Source organism: Pinus tabuliformis, chromosome 1_2, assembly GCF_031772625.1.
Source record: "Pinus tabuliformis cultivar Carrire ecotype Pingquan chromosome 1_2, CPIR1, whole genome shotgun sequence".
Taxonomy (NCBI): domain Eukaryota; kingdom Viridiplantae; phylum Streptophyta; class Pinopsida; order Pinales; family Pinaceae; genus Pinus; species Pinus tabuliformis.
In genome coordinates, this window is record NC_142298.1 from 563,699,253 (window position 1) to 563,726,977 (window position 27,725).

The 27,725-nt window shown below is 37.0% G+C and overlaps 1 protein-coding gene across 1 annotated transcript in view; it reads right to left on the minus strand.

Annotated features, from left to right (window-relative positions):
* The window catches only part of LOC149206853 (uncharacterized), a 157,527-nt gene that overhangs the window by 109,136 nt on the left and 20,666 nt on the right, over positions 1 to 27,725 (minus strand). The window contains exon 3 of the mRNA XM_089395604.1: positions 5,270 to 5,412. Within this exon, the coding sequence (XP_089251730.1) occupies positions 5,270 to 5,412 (143 nt within the window). The remainder of the gene's footprint in view (positions 1 to 5,269; positions 5,413 to 27,725) is intronic.

Consider the following 27,725-nt stretch of genomic DNA (forward strand, 5'->3'; position numbering starts at 1 on the left):
TTATGAGGGGTAAAGCATCCAAAACAGTTGTCTACATTCAAAATCGAAGTCCTCATAGATCATTTGTCAACATGACTCTTGAAAAAGCATTCACTGGGAAGAAACCATGTGTAAACCATCTCTGAATATTTGGTTGTCCTGTCTACATTCACATTCCAAAAGATAAATGAAAGAAGTTGGATCCTACAAGCATGAAAGGCATATTTATAGGCTATAGTAACACTTCAAAGGCATATAGTATCTACATAAAGGAAGGGAACTGAATTGAGGTAGGCCGAGATGTGATCTTTGAAGAAAGTGTTGCATATAAGAAATCTAAATATCTCCTGATTGATTTTGATGATGAAGAACTACTGATATTTGAAAAATGTTCTAGGGAGGAAGAGGATTCCAATCATGAAGAAGAAGGTGCCCGTGAACCTATGCAACAAGTCATCATTCTTGAAAATAAAAAGAGACCTAATTGGTTGAAGTCTACTCTCCAAGATGCAAAAGGACATGCAGCAGCTAAGGGTACATTTAGGGAAAGTAAGAAGCCTAAATGATAATTAGGGTATGCAGCCTATATGCAAAAGTTGATTGAAGTAGAATCGTCCACCTTTGAAGAAGTTGTCAATCATCAAGAATGGAAAGATGCCATAAATGAAGAATATCAATCAATAATGAAGAATGGAGTTTGGGAAATCGTTCCTAAGCCGAAAGACAAATCTGTGGTGACTTCCAAGTGGCTCTACTAGATTAAACATGCAGCAGATGGAAGTATTGATAAATATAAAGCAAGGTTTGTGGCTAGGGGTTTCTTCCAACAACAAGGCATCAATTATGAAGAGACATTTGCACCTACAGCTAGATACACAACTATATGATCATTGGTCTTTTCGGCAACGTCGATGGGATGGAACATCCATCAAATGGATGTCAAGATAGCATTCCTGAATGGTAATATTGATGAAGAAGTCTATATAGAACAATAGTTGGGATTTGAAGCGAACAATAGAGAGACTCACGTCTACAGGTTGAAGAAGGCACTTTATGGCCTTAAGCAAGCTCTAAGGGCTTGGTATGCAAGGATGGACACATCTCTGCAAAGATTGGGCTTCTCAAAGAGTTTTGTTGATCTGAATCTCTATATCAAAGTAGTGAAGGATGAACCCGTAATCATTCTTCTATATGTGGATGATCTTCTCATAACAGGTGTGTAAGGTCGTATTCAAGAGTGCAAGAACCAATTTGCAGCAAAATTCAATATGAAGGATCTACGGCTCATGCACTATTACTTGGGGTTGGTAGTTTGGCAAGAACCTCGTGAGATATATATAGGTCAAGGAAAATATGTGATTAAGATGTTGCAGATGTTTGGCATGATGGATTGAAAACCTATGACAACCCCCATGATCACAAATTTAAAGAGGCTAGGAAGTTTTGATTCAATCCTTATGAATCCTACAAGGTATAGACAATTGGTTGGCTCTCTGATGTATCTTGTGAACACTCGACCATACATTTGTTTTACTATGAATATTCTCAGTCAGTTCTAGATAGAGCCTAAATATGACCATTGGATAGCATCCAAGCATATATTGAGATACCTGCGAGGAACAATCCATTACTGCTTGAAGTATGATAGAAAGAATGATGTCCAATTGATTGGATATACAAGCTCTGATTGGGGAGGCAATGAGACAGATGGAAAAAGCACTACTGGAGGATGTTTTAGTTTGGGATCCTCTATGATATCATGGATGAGTAGAAAGTAAGAGTCAATTTCTTTGAGTAGTGTTGAAGTTGAATACATTGCAGCATGTGAAGTTAGTAGAGAAGTTGTCTAGTTGAGGAAGTTATTGCCTGACCTATTTTAAGGACTGATGGACCCTATAGTTATGCATTGTGATAACACCAGTTGCATAAGGTTGTCTAAAGACCCAGTGTTCCATGGAGAGACAAAGAACATAAATAAAAAATATCATTACATACGAAAGTTGGTGCAAGATGGAGTGTTGCAGCTACAGAATATCTCCACCAATGAGCAAGTAGCTGACATTTTGACAAAATCTCTTCCTAATAAGAAACTTGTGTATTTGAGAGACAAGCTTGGATTGGTTGATATCTCCTCCCAAGTTGAGAGGGAGAGATAGACACATCGTTCTTGTCTTCACTTTGTGGAAAAGAATGGAGGATTGGGTAAGCATTTGGTTTCCGATACTCTTTGAAGATGAGATAGGGCATCCAATAGGAAAGAGTAGTCAAAGAGGAAATTCCTTGAGGATGTGGTATTCCAAGAGAGGAATTGTCCTAAAAGGACATACCTTGTAAAAACACGGGTGGGGTATGTGCCTTGAGAGACAATGATGATGATGTCTATCAATCATTGTCTCGCCAGCATTGTGCTCTGAAATGTACACTTGATTCTTGTATATTGTAAAAAGAAAAGAAAAAATATTATTTTTATTTTTGTAGCATGGGTTTCATGCTCAAGGTCATTTTATTTCGAGGTCAAGCACCCATTGAGTGCTTCTAGGGTTTTCCATAGAGATGAGAAGTCAATAGATTCATTTTCATATGAAGAAGACCCCATTGGGCATATTGTAACATGTCAAAAGAATTATTTTGGTATTTAAAGTGTCAAAATACCCCTCTAAGACCAAGTTGGTCTGCTAGCTAATAAGTTGGCCACATTAGGGTATGTCGTCCTCCTTGGAAGCCTATATATAAGAGAGAACTTGACCTCCTATGGACACTCACTCACTCCTCATCATCCAAGCGAAGAATAGGCAGAAGAAAGGCGAGCAAAGAAGGATAAAAAGACGAAGATTGTGGGTTAATTCTCTCTCTCTCACGTGCGAAGATAAGGCTACGATTTTGCAAATACAAAGACGAAGTTATCAAGTTGCAAAAAGAAGGTCGAAGAAAGGACTTTTAGGTCACCTTCTAGCCCTAGAAAGAGAAGCAACCCAAGCAAAGGAGCAAGGAAGCCTTGGAAGCACTAATTTCCCTCACACGTGTGGAAGCAGCGATTGCTGCAAGGGTTGAACAATTCAGACATGCAGTGAAGGCCAAAATTCTGTAGCTGCAGGTCGAAATTGTGCAGCTGGAAGAGATTTCACTGGGTTTGACTTGGATAGAAGAAGCACATTTTCAAGAAGGTTTGGGTTGGTCTTGGAAGGGTATTGGTCTTGGTCTAGAGGTATCGGAATTCATCATTTGAAGAATCTATAAGAAAAGAGATTTGTGGGTTTTCCTCTCAAGAGGAGAGGTTTTGACCCTAGCTTGCACCCTAAATCGTGTGTTCTTATGTACTATTGATCTTCATGTTTTTAGTAGTTGTTTGATGATAAGAACATGTTAATTTTAGTTAGCAATGGTATGTTCTACGCTTAGCACAATTACTTCAATGTCCTTTAAGCAGCCCAATGACAATTGCCAAATTAGTTTCCAATAGCAACCACATTGACAGTAACTGTAGATAGAACATAAATAATAAAATGTAGAAGACAAGCCAAAATAAAAGGACACCAACTTTGGCGGATGCCAGGGAAAAACCCCAAGATGAAAAAAACCCTTTGATCAATTCTTCTTATTATTATATCAAATGTTCAGCACAGAGAGAGAGTACAAAAGTCAAAATTGACTTGCCAAATCACAGTCAAAACAACCCTATCAAACCTGAGATTTTCTGCAGTAGTCAACAGCCCTAACCAGAAAGTCAAAGCTGGTCAAATCAGCAGCAAACAGTCCTCTTTGGAGCTCAGTCAAAGGCAGTCAAACTCGGCCTTATGAAGTGGTCAAATTCAGCCCAAAACAGTCACAAAATCAGTGGTCAAACTTGGCCAAACTCTGCAGTCAACTCTGTGGTCAGGTCTGGCAGTGAAGTGTCTTCCTAGGAGATGGTATGCACAGGAACGGACTGTAGTTGAGGGTTCCTTGCATCACATGAACATCCAGGTGTGTTGGCAATGGGCATCTTTTTCTTTGGGCTTACTTATGAAAGGCATATCCTATGTTAACGTTATATTTACCACAGCTTAACAGATAGTCTGGTTCATCTGGAGTCAATGGTCCCTCACAAAGTCTTAGAGCTACTATATTCTAAGAATCTATTTCCTATCTTCAAGTACTTTGAGAGCTACTGGCCACCCATAGTTTTACAATTGCTTATTTGTGAGTGTAACTATGTTGATTGAGCCGAGAGGCTCATTCGATAGCCCAGTGTGAAGATGATGTGTAAGTACATCTGCCTCTCTTAAAATAAAAATAAAATATTCTCTAAATAGAAAAACAATGTCTGCTATAAAAAAATTAAAAATATATATATATATATATATATATGTATATATGCGCTCTGCATATTTAATTAGTTGTCCATATGACCTAATATAATTTCATGTAAAGTAATTAGAAGTAAAATAAAATATGTGAGTAAGATGTTTAAACCTTATGCTTTTCAAACATATTTTAACATGTGATATCAACTTCATATAAAAAATGTTAAGAGAATATATTTTAATGTTGTATAAAATAAAATATTCAATGTGAATTATGAATAAAATATTTTAATATGAATTAATATTGACGTATACTTTAAAATATATTAATAATAAAAAACAAGTTAATGTGCGCTGATAAAATGGCTCAATGCTAAAATTCGATCCCTCTCAGCTCATGTTAGATCCATACATAAGATGTATCTATGCTGGTGGTATCATAATGTCCTGTACAATTTGGTCACAACTTATTGTGTAGATTGCTTGACGCTCATGCTGAATTTCAGTGGTTGCAAGGGATGCTCAGAGGAGACTCAAGAGTCCCAAGTTCTCTTAGAACTACATATAAGATGACAAAAAATACATGTTGGTGCCTTTTCAAAATTCAGGCTCCGGAGGAAGAGATCCCCATGTTAATGGAGAGAAGACAAGAAATTTTCCACTACAATAAACGGATCCTTGAATCTAAAAATGGGCTGTATATACTGTGTTCTAGAATGAGGACTATGTTATTCATCATATAGTAGCAGTGAAATTATCTAAACCCATGGATCTTTGCTAATAGATGCAACACCGTAAGCATTTCAATTTTGGAACCACTGGAGGAAAATCAACGTGACCAACATTTAAGACTATAAAACTTGAACTCTAAATACATGCTATCATTCTAAATTTCAACCTCAAACGTTACATTATAATCTCTTATATAATATACAAGATACAGAACGTCAGCAGAAAATATGCCACAACAGCTAGATACTCCAACACAAAATTAGTGTAGCTCTAACCGTTTCAGATTGTTCTGGTGATCATAACTTGATGTATTGTCTACACTGCTGCCTAGGCGTTCTCTTACAGGCCTTTTCCTACCCGTCAGTGGTATTTGATCTGAATGCCTTTCATCTGGTACAGATGCTGGTCTCTGCACAACCTGCACACTCAATTGCATCACATGAAGGCAGCTATAAATCAATGTATTCAACTTGCAAATTTTATGTATCAAAAAGAAAAGGAAAAAGAAAGGAATTTTTGCCAGCTATATATCAGTACTACTATATGCATTTATGCACCATTACAGGCATCTATACTAGTATTAACAAAATTCATGTCATGCCAAGGGCAGAGCTACTCTATATGAATAATTTACGTGTCAAGGACAGAGCTACTCCATATAAGTTATTTATGTACCGCAATGGATAAGAATTAGGAACAGTAGCACTAATTAATAGTTAAAGCCTGCCAAAGATGGGGCATACACCATGAACCCATCAATATGCGTAAAGTGCCAATACTAGAATGCATTTAAAGGAATGGATTTTAATTCTGTTGGAATAATTGGAGAAAATGAAAAAAATAAAAAAACTTTTGAGCAATTAGTTTCCAGTAATTTTAATATCCCTTGTGTTATCAAGGGATAAAAGGACAATCCTTGAGCAAATACATTGACTTTTATACATCTCCTCTTTTATCCAAACAGTTCCCATCACGACTTCACGTATCTTTTGTTTCAGAAAGAAGATATATCAATTCACACTATCGTTTCCTTTCAAAAATCGGAAATGGTTTATTTTCCAAAGACAATTTGTTTGTCATTCAGTTGGAATGGTTAAAGGAAATCTATAATGTATCTCACAAACTAATCATATCATGATTGTGTACTGAAATTAATACACATAAATGTTTGACTTACAAGTTACAAACAGTACCCATCACGACTTCACATGTCTCTTGTTTCAGAGTGAAGATATATCAATTTACACAATTGTTTGTCATTTTATCCACAGAAAATATTGTTCCCTTCAGCATCCATTCCTTTCAAAAATCAGAAATGGTTTACTTTCCGAAGACAATTTTTTGGTCATTCAGTTGGACTGGTTAAAGGAAATCTCTAATGTATCTCACAAACTTATCATATCATAATTGTGTGCAGAGATTAATATACACAAAGCATATTTTGCATAAATGTTTGACCGATAATCAATACCCATTCCATTGAGTCATAAAATTGTTATCGTCCCTCGCAACTTAGAAACCACTGGATTGGAAAATTGACAACAATGATCAACCGAGGATCAAGGACATGCCTCATGGATGTGTACACAGATGCCCCATGAATTCAGGGGTCATCAGGGACCCCAACTCAAATATTAAATATTTTAAAATACCTAAATAACAAAATATTAAAATAAAGAATATCATCCATGATCCAAAGGGCAATTAGACAATTTGGAAACTGTTACTCAAAAATGAGAATCATTGTATTTCTCGTTATAAAACCACCAATGTCCAAATCAAAGGAAAATAGAAAGATGCATAATAATGTTTCAGGCTTTCAGCCATCATCATTAAATAGTAAGTGTCAAAACTGTCATAACTAAATATAACAAAAGAAGGCATGGAACAAGGCTAAAGCCACCAGTCATGCTCAATCAATCTCTACTTGGCCCTCTGCAGATATCTATGTGCTGCGGCAAACTATCAATATCATCTACAATATAAGATAAGATAAAATAATTATATCAATGTGCAACAGATGACAACAACATAGGCCAGTGGGACTGCTAAGTACAATGATTTCAATACAAAGCAGGAGTACTAAGAAATCTCCTTTAGAAAGAACAAGAAGTAAAGTAAAAAGATGAAGTCTATGTGAAAACATGAGAAAACCCTCGGATCCAAGTGCAGTCAGCCACCATGATAGGGAGATGTGTAGAGGGAAAGGATCTAGGGACTGGATCATGATCCACTAGGTCTACCACTCCTAACATCTGAGGCCAAATGAAGAAAACTCAAGATACGATGATGCCCTGAAGAAAAGCTAGGGGAAGGTCTGGACCCTTTCCTGCACTGCTACCTCACCACTATAACTCGTTGCTAATGTCTAGGTGATATGATCTGCCCACTAGTAAGGAATCCAATCTGACGACATCTCTGAGTCTTTGGGGAGGGGGGATGGTCCATTTAGTAGGCACTAATCTAGAGCTACAAGCAATGTTGTCATCAACCTGTCCCTTAGTGCCCCTAGCTAATGGGAGCATCATAAAGGACGAGGCAATCCATTGAACATGATCCAGTCTAGAAGGTAGCTAGAGAGTGTAGGTAAGAAGTCTAAGGACCTCCTATATGTAAAAGCATTAGGCATATCTAGTCTGAAAACTAGAAAAAACTAGATAGGGTCAAGATATCCCCTGAACGGGCAATGAAATATCCCATGAATCTCATAATAAATGGGGCACAAAATATGAAGTGCTCCTTGAAAACTCAAAGATAACATAGCTGGCAGATCCTATTTAAATGGTCTATCTGTTGGTCCATCTCAATCCTTAATCAATGAGATTTAATTCTAAACTTTCCCAAGGGAATCTGAAGGGCATGCATCCAATGGCAAAGCATGTAAAGGGAACAAACAATGAGTCCACCCCTCATCACCATGAAGTGCTCAACTTAGAAGGCAATCTTTGAACGTAACCCACCCTGAGGGTTTGTTGTTGAAGAAAAGATACTAAAGAGGTGTTTCCTAATGCATTTGCCTTTTTGCCTAGGAAAACACTTTATAACGCCTTTTTAGCAAGTGACTTTATGTGTTATATTAAAGTCATGTTATAAGTCACTTTATGAGGTACTATGTACTATGTACTTTCTAATATTAAAGTCACTTTATTTTTAAGTTGACTTTATGTGGATAAAAAGTACAAGGTACAAAAACAACCAAAGGATTTTAAGTTCCAGCCCTCATAGGAAATTTCCCATAATACCAACATGGTAAACCTCCCAAGGAGAACCATAACTAAACAGAATGCATGCACTGTGCAAATTGAAAGACTATGATGGAATATACCAACATAGATTAGCAAATTACATCGCAACCTAGTGCCCTATATCTCTAATGAATCATTCACACACAAACACATGCACACACACAACAATTTTGCATATTCATAGACGATGATAGAACATTTACCTTTTAATCAAAATTTGGTCTAAGAAATTGGCCATGTAAGAGCAATTTTCATCCAACCATAGGTATGCAATGCAAATGCCACCTCTAGTAAGGCCACCAGATTAAAGGAACCAAACTATAGGGTTTTATCTCTCTCAACCAAACCCATATGCTCTCATGCTCAGCAAATCTGCCCACTACAAAGCATCATCGGCATCTCATCTAGCCATCAAACAGCCAAGGAAAATTTTTCCACTACCCCACACTATACTAAACACAAGGAACAACTTCCCTTCTCTGCTCAATGTCCCTCAAGGATACTCTTCCCTTGCAATGTGCTTCAATGTAGACAACAAGAGCCCAATCTACCATCTACAATCTAATATTTGCTTACAAGATTAATACTTGGCTCTCAAACACCGACAAAGCAGCACATGCACAGTGGCTAATGGATTCCTAACTCCATAGCCTTTATGCTCACCTACGACCATCTGTATTTTGTCCCAAATATGTGATTTCCACTTCATAGTGCTGATTTGATCAATTTCCAAACTAGTTAATGGTTAGCAATAGAAAACCAAGCATAAGCATTCTAAAGTATGAATGTGAGAGTGATGGAATGAATGCTAGAGTGAATAGCAACGAGACAATTGGGGGAAATCAAGGTTGACATTACTTCTAGCAAGAGAAACGTAGAACTATTATACTTGCCATGATGATTGCACTCAACCCATGCACATGCAAAAACTTCCCCACCAGCCTCGTACATGAATTCAATGATTGTTTTAGGGAGAGAGAGATTCTAGCATTAATATGCACATAGTTGGGGTTCATTGGGGAAAACCTACCACATGATCCAAAGAAATATATTTGCATAATACATGCTTATATATTTCCTAGTCGGGCCTTGGTCTTGAGCTCTACACTAGGAATGCATACTAGCATATTTACATCATTTACAAGGGTGTCATTCATTTAAGCTTAGATGGCTTTACTCGTGTCATTTTAAATTTGTGTCTACAATTCATGCATAATCTGGTCCAATACATCCTAGTTGTCAAAACCGAGATATTCCATGTTTCTTGTGGTTGGACTAATGATTGAACATGGTGACATTTGAGTAATTGTTTGACAACTTCATATCAATGTATTTCTTTGGTTGTCCAATTGTACAATCCTCATCACTCTTCTTGACTGATTGACCACAATAAAAACCTTTGGAACCTATTGGGGCTTTTGGAGGGATGTATCTTCTGATGTATGTCTTCTCTCCAAAGTCTCTCATTCGGATTAAGGAGGGATATTGACCACAATACTATAACTTCATTTGTGCAATCTTAATTTTTTATTGTGATCAAATTCATATTTACTGGGTATCCATAAACCCAATCACTTATGTATATTGATCAAGGCCAACCTATATTCAAGCTAAGTATCTGTAAACCTACTCTTAGATGTATGAGTGAGCTATCTTCAAGCTAGGCATCCATAAACCCACTCTCAACCTAAGTCACATGACAATGGAACATAAGATATAGAGGATGTGGATACAAATATTCAACAAGACATGTTAACCCCCAAAATGCAATAGAAAAGACACTTTTTATATATAAATGACAAAATATAGATATGTATAAATTATTAAACATAAATCAAATCAAATTTAAAATATAAAAATTAAATATTGACATAAAGATCGAAAATTTTTTTAGAACATCTTCAAAATAATAACACAACTAGTTACTACATCAATGATGATCAAACACACACTGGAATATTCAATACACAAAAAAAAATTAGAGATTTATAAATTAAAACCAAAAACTACAGTTTTCTAATTGAGTCATTACATGTCTTCAAAATCAAAATGTATCACATGGATCCTCAATCACTAATACTCTATGTTGGAGAGATAAGAAGGTAGATACTAGAACCGTAGATGGAAGAAACTCATAACTCATTAGTCATACTCCAAGTCAAAATCAGCAATATCACCACCACTACCATTGCTCTCTTCTCCATCCTCCTTCACCTCTTCCTCTATGTCGAATCTAAGGCCTACATTTATTGGTGTGGAAGTTGACCCCTCAAGAGAATCACCATCACCAAAAGTGATTGGCTATAACACTAGTTCATTAAGATCCAACTTGGCCAATGCCAACTTAACAACATTTTCCAAACCCATATCATTGGGAAATACATCAAACATATTTGTCTTTCCCTCCAACAAATCATCCCTCATCCTATGAATAAAACAAACGTTGGAGTGCACATTTATCATTGTCTTTGCTTTGGACTACACAATCTTGCTAGGTATGTAAATTCCCATATGTGCTCCAATTCCTTTAAAAACAAAATGAGGAAGTAACTTGAGAGAGGAGCCTCATGGCTAACTGCAGTAGAATAGTGCATATTGCCCCATGGGTTCCCCACCAAGCATAGGGCTTCTTAAACCCCCTATCTCTGAGCACATCATTGTAGAAATCTTGGAATTTTGACTTTGATGCAATTTTGAAATTTCACCTCATAGCAAAGGTTTCCCAAATTCAAACCCTGTCAATATTCAACCATAGGGCCGATCTAAAATATAAATTATAGCAGCAAATAATGGACAATATTTCAATTCACTTCAACCGCAATTCACTAGGAAATTCAAGAGCAAGGATACGAAATGTATGACAATGACCTTCAACCCTTGGGGCACACTTTCCAAGCATAAAATCAAATCTAGAATCACTACAATTAATGAAAATTTACAACAGTAAATCTGTCATGTTATCCTCAAAATTTTAATGTTAAATTAGTTTAACAATTTCAACCTTCACTTATGTCAAGTCAACATGACAAACTAGTGCTAGAAATTACCAAACCAAGAAGATAATGAAGGCTAAAAATCAAATCTGCAATTGACACAATTTTGGACAGTTGGAAACTTCATATATATCTAAAGACTAGGTACACATACATATTATAGCCCCATCCCAAGCCCGATATATCCTCTAGCTCTCCAATAACCTAGCTAGGGAAACCATGAAAAACACTAACTCCACCAAAATTCTTCTGCAAACTAGTATCACACTAACAAGACTCCTTGGCTCCAATCAAGACGTTTCCTCTCTCCTCTTCAACAAGTACCACGAAGGGTTTACACACAAAACCCTAATCTTTGTCTCGTCTCTAAGGGATGAAACCTAGTATCAAGATGCTCCCAATGCTCCCAAAAGCCCTAGTGCCTCCAATATAAGATAGATAATGTACAAAGAAAAAAACCCCAAGAGGGAGATATCAAAACTCTTCTCACTACATCCTTCCTGGGATTTCCTCATGAAACCATAGTGTTCCATCTTTAAACAAAAGATGAACAACAAGAAGTGGGTGAAAGAAAGGACTCTCCTTTATATATATGAGGTAAGGGAGGCCAAAATGCACGAGTTAGCCTAAACCCTTACAAGCAACCTACTACAAACATGCAAGCTGACACATGTGAAGCACTATACTCCAACGGTACACATGTCAAGCCTCGAGGTGATGTCATGCATAAACAAGGCGCCAAAGTGATGTTGCTACACAAGATGTGTCCATGCTCCACTAAAAGCCCACATGGACTCCATCGCTCCTCCTAAGCCATGTGCTCCTTTAAGTCCACTCCACCTAGATAACCACTGTCACAACCTAAGCATCGCCAAGTCAACTCCAAGCCTCCATGTAAGCATCCAAGCAACCCAATGCCATTTAGGGCTTAATGCCCAAATCTAGAATGTCAACACTCCTCCAATGCAAGGCATCCTCCAACCAAGTAACATACTATCAAATGATCTCCAACACTCGAGAGCAGAAACACATAAGCATCCAATTAAGTTCTAACAAATCAAGAGCAAGCCACTTCCACATGTGCACATCCATCACAAGACCAACCAAGGACTCATCCATACACCACGTACCTCATATCACATGGTTTGAAACTCAAAAGGTTAAGTGCCCTCCCCAAGTAACTAGCGCTCCTCCTCCTAGGTAGGTACCTCTCCTAGTTGAGCAACCAACTCCCCTATTGTGTGCACCTAATGGGTTAGTCAACAAGCTAACTATGGTCTTAAACTACTAAGCAAGGGCATCATACGAACACTCTAACCAAGGTTAAGCATCTTGAACTAAGCCATCCATGTGTCCAATGTCCACGAAGCATCACCATGGGGCTAGGAGACATGGCATTCTCTTAGCATGGTGAAAATACTTTTAAAGTAACCTCAAAAAATAACAATCATAACCTCTAACTCTCCCAACATCGATGGGAAATTATAGCAAGCCCTCCTTGACCTCATTAAGGGAAAACTCTAAAAACCCTCCAACAAAGCATTGGTGTGCAACAAATTAGACACAACTAGGGCACATGTTGGACATGCACTTAACATTTATCATTGTCAAACATGTCTCAATCTAACACATTTCCTAGTGTGTCACATGCCTGACACGTGAGATATAAACATGCATGCCTAGAGGGTGCATCATGTTTCCTAGCTCTTGGCTATATTCAAGTTAGGTATATACATAAACCTGCTCTTAACATTTGGGAATTGTATTTGAATTGAATATCTATAACATTATAAACCCATTTTTCTTCTTATTTTGGCTATGTTATCACAAAATCCAGCACTTCAGTGAAAAGTCTTCACATGGTGTTAAGACTAGTGTAACATGGAAACGTTACCATTGTCACTTAGGCAACAACTTCCCTCTTTTAATGAAGGATGGATCCCACAAAAGGGAAGCTTCCTTAGTAGCCTCTAGGGTTCCAAAGATGAGAAAAACCAAGTCTAAGGACACCTATCTAGCTGCTCAAATTACCACCAACAAGATGTGATATTCAAGTTAAGGGCAAAGTGTTTAATTGATGCAACTTCCAGATCTAAATGGACGATGATATAGATCAATTTAGAAGGCTTCGCAAGTTAACAATTATCAAAAGAAGATCTCAAACACTCAAAAGAAGAAAATGCTATTGGCTGTTGTAAAACTCGCATAAAAGATGATGTATTGCAGCAATAGAACAAGTAATAACAGCAGCAATAAAATAAGCCTTATGCAAGTGATTAGAAAATGAAACTGGGAGTAAATAATCAATTAAACTTGGGTTTAATTGACTAGCTAAAACTGAAAATTAAAATGCATATAACAGCCCCAGGAAACAAGATATCTAGCCCTAGAAGAGCTGTCAAATAAATAAGAAATGTAAAATATGATGATAAAATCAATTCTAAGCCAATTAAATGCACAATTACCCTAGACATCTAGCATAACTATGGAAAAAATCATGAAAAGCTGTTACAAACATTAAATTAACCATAAAACAATAAAATAAAAGTTAACTCCCGATTTTATGACTGACTTATCAGAAGAAGACTAGTGCCTACTTATTCTTTGTAACATATGGGGTCAACTAGGGACTCCTTAGGGAGAAGGTAAGTGAATCAAGGATGATATCTAGGGCTGTCCACTACAGACTCTATAAGACCCATCTAGTATCTTACAAAATCGAAGAAATTCAAGGGAAGACTCCCCACTAGAAATCTTCCTTGGGTTTTAAAGAATGGATTTATCCAAGAAAAACCAAGAGAATGCACCTTTCCACTAGAAAAGTACAATTACACTTAATAATCATTCATAAAAAAATCCAACAAGATTTATAGAAAGCACTTATTCAAGAAATCATTTACATCCATAAACCTTCACCATGAAAATCCATAAAAATTGTTGAGAAACCAAGTACTAGAAGAAAATTATTGATTTCTATTTACTTGATAATTACTTGTGAATGTTTGTTGGCTTCTTATTACTTATATTATTGTCTTCATCAAGTAATTATACAAATGTGCAAAACATGAAGATGACAAGAAGACAAAGAACACAAGAAGTTAGGCTCCAAGCCAAGGCAAAACCCCACAAGGGGGAAAACCCAAACAATCATTCTCTTATAGAATCAGATCAAAATGAGATATTCAAGACCCAAGACCAAGACCAAGACCAAGACTGTCACAAAGAACCCAAGTCAGCCCTCCTCCAAGTCACCTCCAAAAAGTCAAAATCAACGCTAGTCAAACCCTTCTGAAATCTGGTCAAATAACAGAAACTTTCAAACCTGCAGTGGAGGTTGAAATTCAGTCCTGTAGTAGCCTCATAAAACCGTAGAAATTTCACACATGTGAACAGAATTAGGCAGAAAACACAATTTTTCTCTCCTTTGACTTCCTTCTCTCTCCTTTGATTTTGGCTGATTTTTCTTCTTCTTGCACAGAAATCAATGTGATGAGTTGAGTGATGAATGAAGTTGAGTTGACTTGTATTTGTAGCTGTCCAGGAGGGTCGAACGGCTGCCACACAGGCCAACTTGTCCAAGGAGGACTGACTTGGTCTTGTTTTGACTATTTGACTCAAAATACAAATTTCTTTTTCTTTTCTTTCAAAAAGTCCAAATGGGACTTGACCTCAAATACATTTATTTTGACTCAAAAAATTATCCTTGAATCTTTTGACTCTATAAGCATGAAGAACATGCTTTGACCAAAAAATAAAAGAATAATAATATAATAATGCATATAATAAATATGTCAATGATAAAAATTACATTTTATTACATTATGAAAACCGACACTAGTTACATTTTTCAATGCTCCTTCTTAACTAGGGAGGTATTCATAATGACACAACAGGATACTCTCAAGTTGAAATATTCGTATAAGAAAAGATTTGGATTGATTAGCATCAATGATCATTTACATCATCATAGCCAACATTGTCAAAATAGCAAGGCCTTGACTAACAAGCTCTATCTCTCCACTTGATCAGAGCACAATGCTAGGAGGCATAAATTTGGACATCACCGCCACCCGGGTGTTCCTAAGGTATTACCTCACAGGCTATGTCACAAGGTTCATCGAACTTTATCCTTAGAGGTTTGAATTTTGGCAAACCTTAAAAAAAATTGAGGTTCGGCGAACCTCATAGCCATTGACTAAGTCCATAGATCAAAACTCATAACTTCATGTCACAACTCAATCTTGTAATTTATCCTTGCAGTTTCCAAGTTTGTGATAGCATTTTTTATGTTTATTGATGTTGATTTCTTACTATTTTATCCTATAATTCATTATAAATTAATATATTTGTATATATATAGACGAATCTAATGGCGAACCTCATCAAAATATTCGAACTCAAACCAAACTTAATAATTGTCGAACCCGAACTCGAACCCAAAACATGTGACATTGCTCACAAGACCATTTCCTAATCTAAGGAAAAGTACATCCTCCGAACCATTCTTTACCAAGTCCATGTATCCAACTTAGGATGTTAATCCTAGTCAATCACAATACATGACTCAAGAATGTACGTCCCTAATGCTTATCCAATCTACCATTCTCCATAATAGTGCCTTTACTAGGCTTACGGTTGTTAGTCCTAGCTACAGTGCATGAGATATGGAGAATATGGTGTCCACTCTCACTCCCTCTCAACCAGGGAGGAGTTCCTCACTCTCCCTTAAACAAGGAGAAATAACCACAAGCCAGGAACTTGTCAAAATAACCATCCTTTTTCATAGAAAAAAAAATCATCAATGCATCAACTATCTGCTTCATCAATGGAGACATATTGTTGCTTCACGACCTCATCTTGCATCATGTCACGAATCATAAATTTTTCAACCTTCCTGGTTTTCTGTCAATCTACACGTAGCCTTGATCAATATTAGAATTGAATCTATCATGTCATCAAGTAGTTCATTTTGCTTCATAATTGATTGTACCAACTGCTACATCTTCTTCTTGTATAGTGCTCAGGAATTTGCTAGGTATCCTTCTAGGAATCCATACCATATCTCAATCATCCATAGTATCTCTTCTTATTAGTATTGCCAAAATAATTGATGTTACCACAAATTCCAAGTTATAAGATCCTTCACTTACTTCTGCTTCCTACTCCCTTTGAAGTCAGTATCATTACTTGTGGTTCATGAATCCTTCTTTCTCAAGATTCCTTTTAAACATATGACTTCCTCGAAGTTTTGGAGTATGTCTTCTAGCTGAGGAAATTGTCTTTACTTTATCCATTTTCCTCTCACTGGGAGAACCTTTAAACTGTACTTACTTACCGCAATCATATCCTTCCAAGAGATTTATTGAATAAGTAGTAATGACCAAACATAGTATCTTTCGACTTTTTGCCCAACTATCTAGAAGTAATGTATCTAACCAACATGTAAATTGTCTTGTTTCCAACTTCCTCTGAAGATGATATCCATATGTCCATTTTGAATTTGATTTGATTCCTGATTGCAAGATCTTCTATGATCATGAGACTCCTTATACATAATAGGAGTAACCTCTTTTATTTTAAGTGAGAGAAACCTTCTAATAGAAACTTCCTTTTTGAAACTAGCTTCCATGTTGCTCTTTCAATTGACTGTCTTCAATGCATACTATTAAATTGCCTTTAATTCTTATCTACACCTCTGTTTGAGAAACAGTCGGTTCGAAACTGACTCGGCCGAGTTGGTCCGAGTCATACCCCCACCGGGTCGACTCGGCCTTCAAACCGGAACGGTCGGCCGGGTTATTACCAAGCCGACTGAGTTGTCTAACAACTTCGCCAGCTTGGTGATAGCGGCCTGAAAAAGGCAGAACAAAGCAGTTTTTTTTTTGTAATTTGTTTTTTAGGGACCCAAACCCATTTCTAATCTGCCTTTAGGTTCTTTAGGGTCCATTCCCCTCTCCTAAACCCTATAAAACCCACCCAACCCCTCTCATTTCCTCACAACCATCTCATTGCATTTGAGTGAGAGTTTGTGAGGAGTTGTGGAGTTTGTTTTTGGAGCAGCAGTGAGGAGTCTTGGGCAAGCATTGTAGCAGGAGTGAGGAGCTTCTTGGGCAGCCATTGGAGCAGCATTGAGGAGTTGGTTTGTTGGAGCAACCTTGAGGAGGCAGTTTGTGCCTAGAGGTATTTTTTTTCACTTGTAAAAATCTGTTTTTGCTTATTTATTTTTTTGTGCAAATCTGGAAATTGAAAAGAGTGTTTTTTGTGAAAGAAATGAACATTGAAGCAATGCTATTTTTTTTGTTTTCATTTTCAGATTTTTTCCTTTGATTTCCAAGTGAAAAAATGGCACCTAGAGTGAAAGATGTTGCTTGGGCATATGTTGAAATGGTTGATAGTCAAATGCATTGCAAATTTTGCCATAGAAAAATTAAGGAAGGTCCTGGGGGCATTAATAGGCTGAAACAACACTTGGCAGGGATTAGAGGCCAAATTACTCCATGTGAATCACCAGAAATTGGGGAGATTAGGAAGGATTTGTTAGCCAACTTTGAGAAGTTTAAAGAAGAAAAGGCTAGGCAAAAAGAATTAGAGGCTGAAATTGGGAGGAGCATACAAAAAATGTTGGCTACCAACCCCCATTTTGATTTTGAGGGTTCTTCCTCTATCCCTTGTACTGATGCATCTAACCCCTTCCGATATGTTCCTTCCTCTTTGGAGTCTATTCAAGAAAAGGGTAATGGTAAAATGAAAAAAAGGGTGATATGAATATCAAAAGTTATTCACTGTCACACCCTCCTCTCCATCAAATGCACATGGTCCTCAAGCTAGTAGAACTTTACAGCCCACTTTAGATGACCATTGGAAGAAAGAATTGAGGGAGACTGCTTGTGATTACATATGTAGATGGTGGTATGACGTTGATATCCCCTTCAATGCTTCTCGTTCACCATATTATGAGCCTATGTTTGATGCCATACATGCTGCTGGAAAAGGCTTCAAAGGCCCTAATACGCATGAGATAAGGGGTATCGTTTGCAGAAAGAAATTGCCTCCATTAATGAGTATTTGAAAGATTTCAAGGACTCATGGGCAAGAACAAGATGTACCATCATGTCCAATGGATGGACTGATCCAAGGAACCGTACCATCATAAACTTTCTTATCTTCTACCCACAGGGAACCATGTTTCTAAAATCAGTTGATGCATCTGATAAGGTAAAAGATGGACAATTGTTGTTTCAACTATTGGATGAGGTTGCTGAGGAGGTGGGGGTGGCTAATGGTGTTCAAGTCATCACAGATAATGCCTCTAACTATGTTCTTGCTAGTAAACTGTTAGAGGAAAAACACAGAACCATCTTTTGGACCCCATGTGCTACACATTGCATAGACCACATGCTTGAGGATATTGGCAAATTAGATTGGGTCAAAAACATTGTAGATCATGCCAAAAGTATAACAAAATTTATCTACAACCATTCATGGATTTTGAGCCTTATGAGGAGACACAAAGGGGGGCAGGGATATTATTAGCCCTGCCATCACTAGATTTGCTCCTCATTTTTTGACATTGCAATCTATGCTTTCACAACATAGAAACTTGCAAAAGATATTTTCCAGTGAAGAATGGAATCAAAAAGAGCGGTCTCACAAACAAGATGGCAGAGAATTGAAAAAGAAAGTTAATGAAGAAATATTTTTGAGAAAGACGGCGGAGATTGTGAGGGTTGTTGAGCCACTAGTTAAGGTGTTGCGGTTGGTGGATGGAAAGATTAGCTATGGGCTCCATTTATGAGGCTATGGATCAAGCAAAGGAGCAAATAAAGAGGGCATACAAGGATAAAGTGGCTAAGTATGGGCCCATTTGGGCAATCATTGATGAAAGATGGAACAATCAACTCCATCGCCCTATACATGTAGCTGGGTATTTTTTGAACCCATGTTATCATTATAAAGCTCTGGCAGCAGGAGCTTTGAAGGGGGAGGTTAGAGATGGATTGATTCACTGCATTGATCGCATGATCCCGTTGGAGTGCGATCAGTTGGAGATACACCGACAGGTCACAACCTTTAGTAAAGCCACAGGTACCTTTGGGAAGAACCTAACAAAGATTGCAAGGGAAGCAGATGAGCCAGGTAAACAAAAATTTCAATTTTCAAATTCTTAATACTTGTTTTGTTAAATCATTTATAATTTGAAAGTTGGATATAATTTGTAATTTTCTTGAGCTAACTCATTACACTCCTTTGCTTTTTGCAGCACAATGGTGGGAGGCTTTTGGTAGCCATTGTCCTCAATTGCAAAAGTTTGCAATTCGTATTTTGAGTCAAACTTGCAGTGCTACTAGGTGTGAGTGCAATTGGTTTGTCTTTGAGAGGATTCACACGAAGAAGGGAACCCGTTTGGATCAAAAATGGTTAAATGATCTACTCTATGTCCAATACAACCTCTCGCTCAGACACAACCAATTGGTTAACAAAAGACCTGATTCAGATCCCATTGTGTTGGAAAACATTGATCCAACATCAGATTGGGTAGTGGAGAGTCGTCTAGCAGAGTTTGATTCTGATGAGGATCTTCATTTCGATTTACAGGTGGAGGCATCACTCGAACATAATGTTCAGTTGAATGCAAATCCTGATCCACTTGTACCAGCCTCAAGGCCAGCCCCAAGTCCTCCAGTTGCAGGTGCTTCCTCTACTCAGCCACGACAGAAGCGCATATCTTGTCTATCTCAGCTTGCAACTGCTGCACAACCTGCTAGTGCTACCACTTCTACAATTGCAGTTGGAGATGATGATGAGGAGGAGCCATGGGCTGGCCTATCTGAATATGATCCAAAGGTTGAGCCAAATGATCTTGGCTCCTCTAGCAATAGCCAGTAGTACTGGTCAAGGTTTACTTTTGTTGTAGAGGCCATTTCTAGCCTCCTTGGTTATGTGTTTTTGTTTTGATCTCTATATCGTCATCATGTATGTATTGGACAGTGCACTGGGTGCCATTTTGATATAATGGATATATTCATGAGCCTACTTTGATCATATGTTGTCTTCTATCTATATTCTAATGCTGTGTGTTTGGAAACATGAATAAAAATCTTTAAAATTATGTTTTTTTATAGAAAAAATAAATATTTAATGTATTTTTTGCAACGACCGAGTCATTGAAATCGAGCCGGTCGAGTCAACACCGAGTCGAGTCGGAGTTTTAAAACATTGATCTACACTAGCACTTGAAACAAATATCATGCTAGAGAAATTCTTATAACGTTGCATAATGACCTTGTCTTTGCTATGTTTTGCTTCTATTGTCAGCTTGTAGTCCTTGCTTGTTAAATGATATGATGCTTGCTTCTAGATCTTCATGATGAATTCATCTTAACTGTCACTGTGACTGTGGAAAATTGTGCAAGCAACTTTTGATGACTTCTATCTCTTCAAAACTATATGCTCCTCCTTAAACTAGACCTTCATGACTTCAAATTTGTGAATCCCAAAAATCTTTTATCCCTCAAATGTAACTGCAACTGCTACTCTAATTGTCATCTTCTAATAAGAAATGAAAAACAAACTTGCTTGCAAACCTTTTACTAGCCAAATTTTTTAATAGTAGAGATCCTTATTGTCTCCAGTCTTGAGTTTCTTTTCAGCGTCTTCATGTTCTGCTATATGTGCCTCATCTCTTTCCTTCCTTCCTTGGAGTTCAAATTATTAAGACAATCTCTTTTTATGTGTCCATATTCATGGCAACCAAAACATTTAACCTTGGATGTATCGTTGTTTCCATGAGACTTGTTGTATTTGTGATGAGATCCAAATATTCTAAATTTCTAAAACTTCTTCGTTTTAGCAGCAAATGCTTGAGCGTTTTCATTATGAGGTTTGGTATCATCTTTTTCCTTTAACCATGTTTCTTCTAGAATACATAGCCCAAAGTTCTTCAAAAGACGGAGTATATTTTCTTGCATAGAGTCCACTTGCAAAACCATTCCAAGTTGGAGGTAGAGCATTGAGTACGAAAGTGATCAATTCAAAATCAGATATGATTTCTCCAAGTCCTTGAAGTTGATCCTTTATTTTTTATATTTTCACAAAATATCAAGCCACATCTTCGACTTTTGACATTCTTGTTACATAGTGTTAATTCCTTAGAGATATTTTCTAACTGGTAGTATTGACAAAATATAGTTTGACCAATTTATAATAAACATCTTTGGATGTGGACAAATCTAAAACAAAAGAGATAAGGTGATCTTTGATAGACTCAAAGAGAATTCTTTGAGTTCTGATTTCTCCTTTGTTGTACTTGGCCATTTCTTGAGCATCATTTTTGTCTAGTACTAGAACAATGCCTTCAAAAAATTGCATGACTTCATTTTCTTTGAACTAGATCAATTTTCTTCTTCCACACCTTGTAATTGGATGCTCCATCAAGTTTGTTGCTTTCCTTACAAATAGATGTCATTTGGCTAGGAGGATTAGACATAGAGTATAGTAGAGTACTTGTTAAAAAAGGAGAAGTTGTTGTAAGCGTGTCTTCAAAAATGTTGATGAGAGGGCAAGAGTGTTGATGAGTGAGCGAGAATTTGATGATTTTTCCAAAATCCTTCAAAAATGTCCTTGAGAGAGAGATGGTTGTTAAGAGGATGTCTTCAAAATGATCTTCAAGCCTTTCTTTGGAGAGATGATTGTTGCAATAGTGTCTTCAAATATGCCAACAAGTAGTGATCTTCAAGTTGCTTTCCTTTCACCTTAGCTCTACTACCATGTTGAGAAAACAAGTGCTAGAAGAAAATTATTGATTTCTCTTAACTTGATAATTACTTGTGAATGTTTGTTGGCTTCTTATTACTTAAATTATCTTCTTCATCAACTAATTATACAAATGTACAAAACATGAAGATGACAAGAAGACAAAAAACACAAGAAGTTAGGCTCCAAGCTAGGGCAAAAACCCCATAAGGGGGAAAACCCAAACAATCCTTCTCTTATAAGATCATAAAATAATGTCTTTATCTATAACAAACCCTAGAGATAAGGCAACAATATAGTAAAATCCATGATACAAAAGAAGATAGACCTCAAGACCCCCAATGATGACTCAGAAAGGAATAATAACGCTCAAAATATCAAGTTGTCCATCATAAATATGTGCTAGAGGCCACACGTGTCATACAAATGCTCTCCAAAGGTGGAAAAGTCACTCCAATTCATATGTAAGGGCTCCATAGGTGAAACATTGCCTATAAAAGTTGCAATGTTTCATCATCAACGATCATATCATCCCTCAAAGGTATGACATCATCATCAAAGGTGCCTAACAATCATGGAGAAGTGCCATATCCATCAAGGTGCAATGTCTCAACATAACAAGGCCATATCACCTCCAATGTGGGCTAGGGCATATCAACAAGGTACCACGTCATCACAAGGTCCACCATCCTCAAATAAATATACAACATCCTTAATCAAGTTTGAAAACGACATCAACATCCTCTAGAGGACTACATATATGCAAGCATCACCATCAAGAAGCAACTCCAGGCATCCAAGTGTGACCATCCAATGCATATATGAGAGTCGATGCAACATAAAAGTGAGTCATGTCCAATGTAAAAGCCATTAGGTAGATCACATTAGGTATCTTCTTAAAATTTCACACAACCTTATGACTTTATTCAATCTCACAAGTTTTGGTAAGGGAAGATTATCATAAAAACGTATTGTGTGTCAATTCGCAAGAAGACTATTTCCCAAGAAACCCATCAAAGTGTAAGTGTAAATGATAATGGTACAATTTGGTGTTTACTTCATGGGAATGGTGTCATTGACATGCAAGGTTACATAAAATATTTCGTGAGCACCTTTGAAGAAGAAGCGTGCACTTATGCATTGAGTTACCCTTTTCTCGACACTATGTCTTACTACCCCTTTTCTTGCCCTTTTTTATATTCTTTTATTTTTCTTCACAAGCCCCACTTTTCTTATATATGCATTTCATTGCATAAGGGTCAGGATAGTCAACTGAGTCCTCCTTTCATTATGCATTTCATTACAAAGGACTTGGGGCAATGTCCTCATAATGAGGGGGTAGGGCTCAAGATTTCTTTGGCTTTTGATTTATCAATAACCCTATCATTTTTTCTTTTGCATTTTGAAATTCATTTCATATTATTTCTATCTTTCTTTCATTTTTATACAATTGCATCAATCTCGGGCATCCAAGCCCCTTCTTCTCATGGGATTATGAAGCACAAACCTTTTTGGGATACATGTAACATCCAACCTAAAAGAAAGGACAATTAAAAGGGAACAAATGAAGTATGTTAAATTTGGAAAAGGCATGGGCACAATACCCTTATCAAGGCCCCTAGTGGTGCCGCTTTCCACAGGAGTGGCGACACTTGACTAGGAAATTGATAACAACCACCAAGGTGAAACAAGGTAAGAGCATAACTTCCAAGCATCATGATTCATTATCTAATTCAACCCATGATTCCTAGGTTTATGCTAAATACATTGAATGTAAATGCTTAGTATGAAGCAATGGTCAAATGTACCTCATGTTTGTCGGGCTACCATAGTTATCAATGAGTTAGTTGAGCATTATATAAGAACCAATTGTAGTTATTGTCAGTGGAGAATGTTGAATGGCATAGATGGGACCATTGTTTTTGGTGTGGATCATCAAAGAAAAATCTCCTCTAGCTACCTCTAGAAGTGAGGGGGTAACAGGCTACAACTAATCTTATAAAGAGTTGGGTATCTATAACCCCACTCTCTGGTGTGTTCGAGTTGGGTATCCAAAAACCCACTCTCTTGTGTATCCAAGTTGACTATCTATATCCCACTTGCATATTAACTATTGGTGACGCTTCTCCTCAAGTTGGGTATCCATAAACCCACTCTCAAGTGTATTCAAGTTGGCTATCCATAAACCTACCCTTCATATTTTGGACACAACCAACCTCTAGATTTGGGTATCCATAAAGCCACTCTCACTTGTATTTCATCATTTCTCCCTGTAGCCCTTTGTTCATATTAAGAAGTGGTGTTGAGAATGGTGTAATCATCACATTTAGCTATGGCTAACTCTTATCATGTCAATAATGCAATTAGTTGGGCATTAATGTCTTTATTTATTGCATTCCTAGGTTAGGGTTAAGACCAACCTTGTCAACTTTAATATGTAGGCTCAATAACCCTCTTGGAGATTATGCCCTACATATGTAGGGTTGTTACCCTCTTGGGGATGGCACCCTAGTTCTTAAGCGTGTATAAATACACTCAAGCATCATTTGTAATATATGATCTTCTTAAATATTTGCATTAATATGAAGCGTTTTGAGCCTACAAGCACCTTATACATGGTGTTTTTCCCTATTTTTTATTGTGTTCTCTATTAAAGGGTCAATGCAATTGGACTAAAACAAGTCAGCCTATGCAATACTACTAAACCCTCCAACAAATTAAGTACAATTATCCACTACTGCTTTCTTTAAATAATTTCTACACGATGAGTCCTTAAATAGGTCCTTATTTCAACTAAATGCATAAGAGAAGATGTATTTACAAAAACTAACAAAAATTGAAGTAAAATTATAATCTTAATTCTTAAACGTAAAGTAAATGAAAGATAATCCCTACTTGTCCACTATGCCCCAGTGTAACTGTGACTTTGGTCCAACACATGAATTCTTTGACCACTACATTCATGCTTATCTTCTAAGAAAATTTCAAACCCTACACTATCAAAAAACTCTAAAGAACCCTATAATGAATTGATAGTTTCCAAGTTTATATCAAAATCTTTTAGAACTCTTTAGGAACCGAACAAAGAAAAAATTCATGTGATTTCAAGGTGTGATGAACCAATCCAATTCAAATCATGGATATCCAAAATATTTGGAAAATAATAAAGAAATCCATAAAGACAATAAATAATATATATATATATATAAGTGTATGAGATTGAATATGAATTGGATAGGATGACAGAATACAACGAAGGGCCCTGATAAGCCCGAGGGTTAGCTCAATTGGTCGAGTTCCCATCGTCCAAGCACTTCGCTATTGAAAGGTCACGGGGTCAATTATCCTCAACTCTCTTAGGGTTAGGCTTCATTAATGAGCAGGTGGGAACAATGTTTCCGCGGACGTAACAGTTATCGCTCTCCAAAGTTCACGAACCACATCAAAAAGAAAAACAATGAGGGCCCTGTTATAAATACTTAGGCAGGGTGCCTTTTCACTAAGAGACATGTCCTTTTGACAAGACACGTTTTTTTATTATAATGACTTTTCACTGTTTAATATATTTATGGTTATAGCATTGCCTTCCCCTTTAGAAATGTTTTATCCTCAAAGCATGTATATGGAAAGGGTTTACATCTTTGCTCTAGCTTGTAACTTCTTTGCATGGTCCTCATTTCTTGATGTTGTTATCGCTGACAATATGATATAGTACGAACTTATAAGTGTTGAGTGTTAATTTTCCATTGTTCTATGTTGTTACAATCACTTGTGACTTTAGCCCAATTCTTTTCTTCAAATAACAATCAATTTAATCTTCCAGTAACACATAGCAATTGCAGATAGAACAGTGAATGCAATGAACAATAGAAGACAATCAAAAGCAATAGGAAACACAAGATTTTGGTCACAGGCCAGGGAAAAACCCACAATGGGGAAAGCCCCTTCAAATTATTCTTATTAGATTGTCACAAAATGTTCAACAAAGAGATTACAATGATCCAATTCATCAACCAAGAGTCAAAGGTCAACAACTTTGACTTTCCAATATACCAATATCCAAAATCCAATAGATGAGCCCAAAAAAGTGAACTCTGGTCAAACTATCAAATCTAATCAAAGTCAACTGCAGTCAAAGATGCCCTAACCGGTCCTAATCAAACTCCTCAAAACAACTTGGTCAAAGGTCAAAATAATCGGCCTCTTTTGTTGGTCAAAATGAAGTCAAAACAATCCCAAACAACTCGATTAAACTTGGTAAATGGAGAGAGAAAATATGCAGTCAAAGTCTGCGGTCAACTATAGTCAACCTCCCCAAAGATCCTCGATCTTTGTGCCAAAGAATGCGGCCTCCAAGAAAAAATCCAAATCAGAAGTCAACCCAAGTCAAAGTGTGTTGAAACTCAAAAAAATCAACGTTGGTCAAACGATGGTCAAGAACAGATTTCAGCCCTCCTGAAATTCTCTATTCTACTCGCACGTATGAAAAGAAGACCTGCAATTTCAAATTGTACGAACCTCCAAAAAGTAGAGAAGATGTGTGAGATGTGTGTCAAAATGAAGTTGACTTGTCTTGTATTTATATGCTTCCTTGGGGACCCAATTTGTCCTTTAGATCGACCTGAACTTTTGTGCAAATGTGGATTTTCACATTAAAAATATATTTTTTCTTGACCAAATTAAATTCTTCCAATTGAAGAATGTAACTAGTGTCGGTCTTCATAATTGTATTTGATGAAAAGAAAAGAAAAAGATTTTTTCTTGTAAAAGAAATTGACTTATTAAAGCATGGGTTTTATGCTTAGGTCAATCATTTTTAGGTCAAAGCCTCCATTGAAGGCTTCTAGGTTTTATCATGAGTCAATAAAGTCATTTTGATTTTTATTAGACCCTTCTTGGGCTTTTGTAATATGTAAAAAGAATTATTTTTGAGTCATAAGAGTCATTTGTCACCTCCACACCAAGTCGGCCCTATCCTCATGAAGTCAGTCTAGATTAGGGCTATTCAACCCAGTAGAAAGGCTATATATAGAGGCAGCTCGACTCATTTGAAGCACACACTCAACAAGTTTGATCTACAAGAGAAAGAGGCAAAAAAGAAGAGTGAAGTTGCAAGAGAAGGAAGGAAGAAGTTGGGAAGACTAAAATCGAGTTCTTGGGCATCTCTCTCTCACACGTGCGAAGTTTTTGCGCTGAAGATGGGGCCAAAATTTCTAAATCAATTGCAGGTTCAAAATTATGAAGTTGGGGGCTGAAATTCTAAATTGAAGTTGCATCTGAGAAGCTGACACTTGGAGACTTTGGCAAGGATCATCTACTAGAAGGAAGGGTTGACTTGGTGATTGGAGGAGGTCTTTGTCTAGGTCTAAAGAGTCTTGGATTATCTCATCTTGATTTGAATATACTAATGGAAGAGTTGGACTAGGTTTTCCCCTAAGTACGGGTTTTGCCTTGGCTAAGTGCCTACATCTTGTGTCCCTTGTTGTGATCTTCATTGTTTGGCATTTGTCTTGATGAATGGAACATAATAAATTGACAAAAGAACTAATAAGAAGAAAAGAGCAATCACGAGAAAATGTCAAAATCTAAGAGAAATCTACCTAAAGATACTAATCCATATTATGCACTAGATTTCTCAACACTTCCAAGGGCAAAGAGGGTCTTTTATGGATGAGGAAGGTTGTCCAAAGGAGGAAATTTGTCCCTGAGCTGCCAAATTAACACTCCCTCTCAACTAGGGA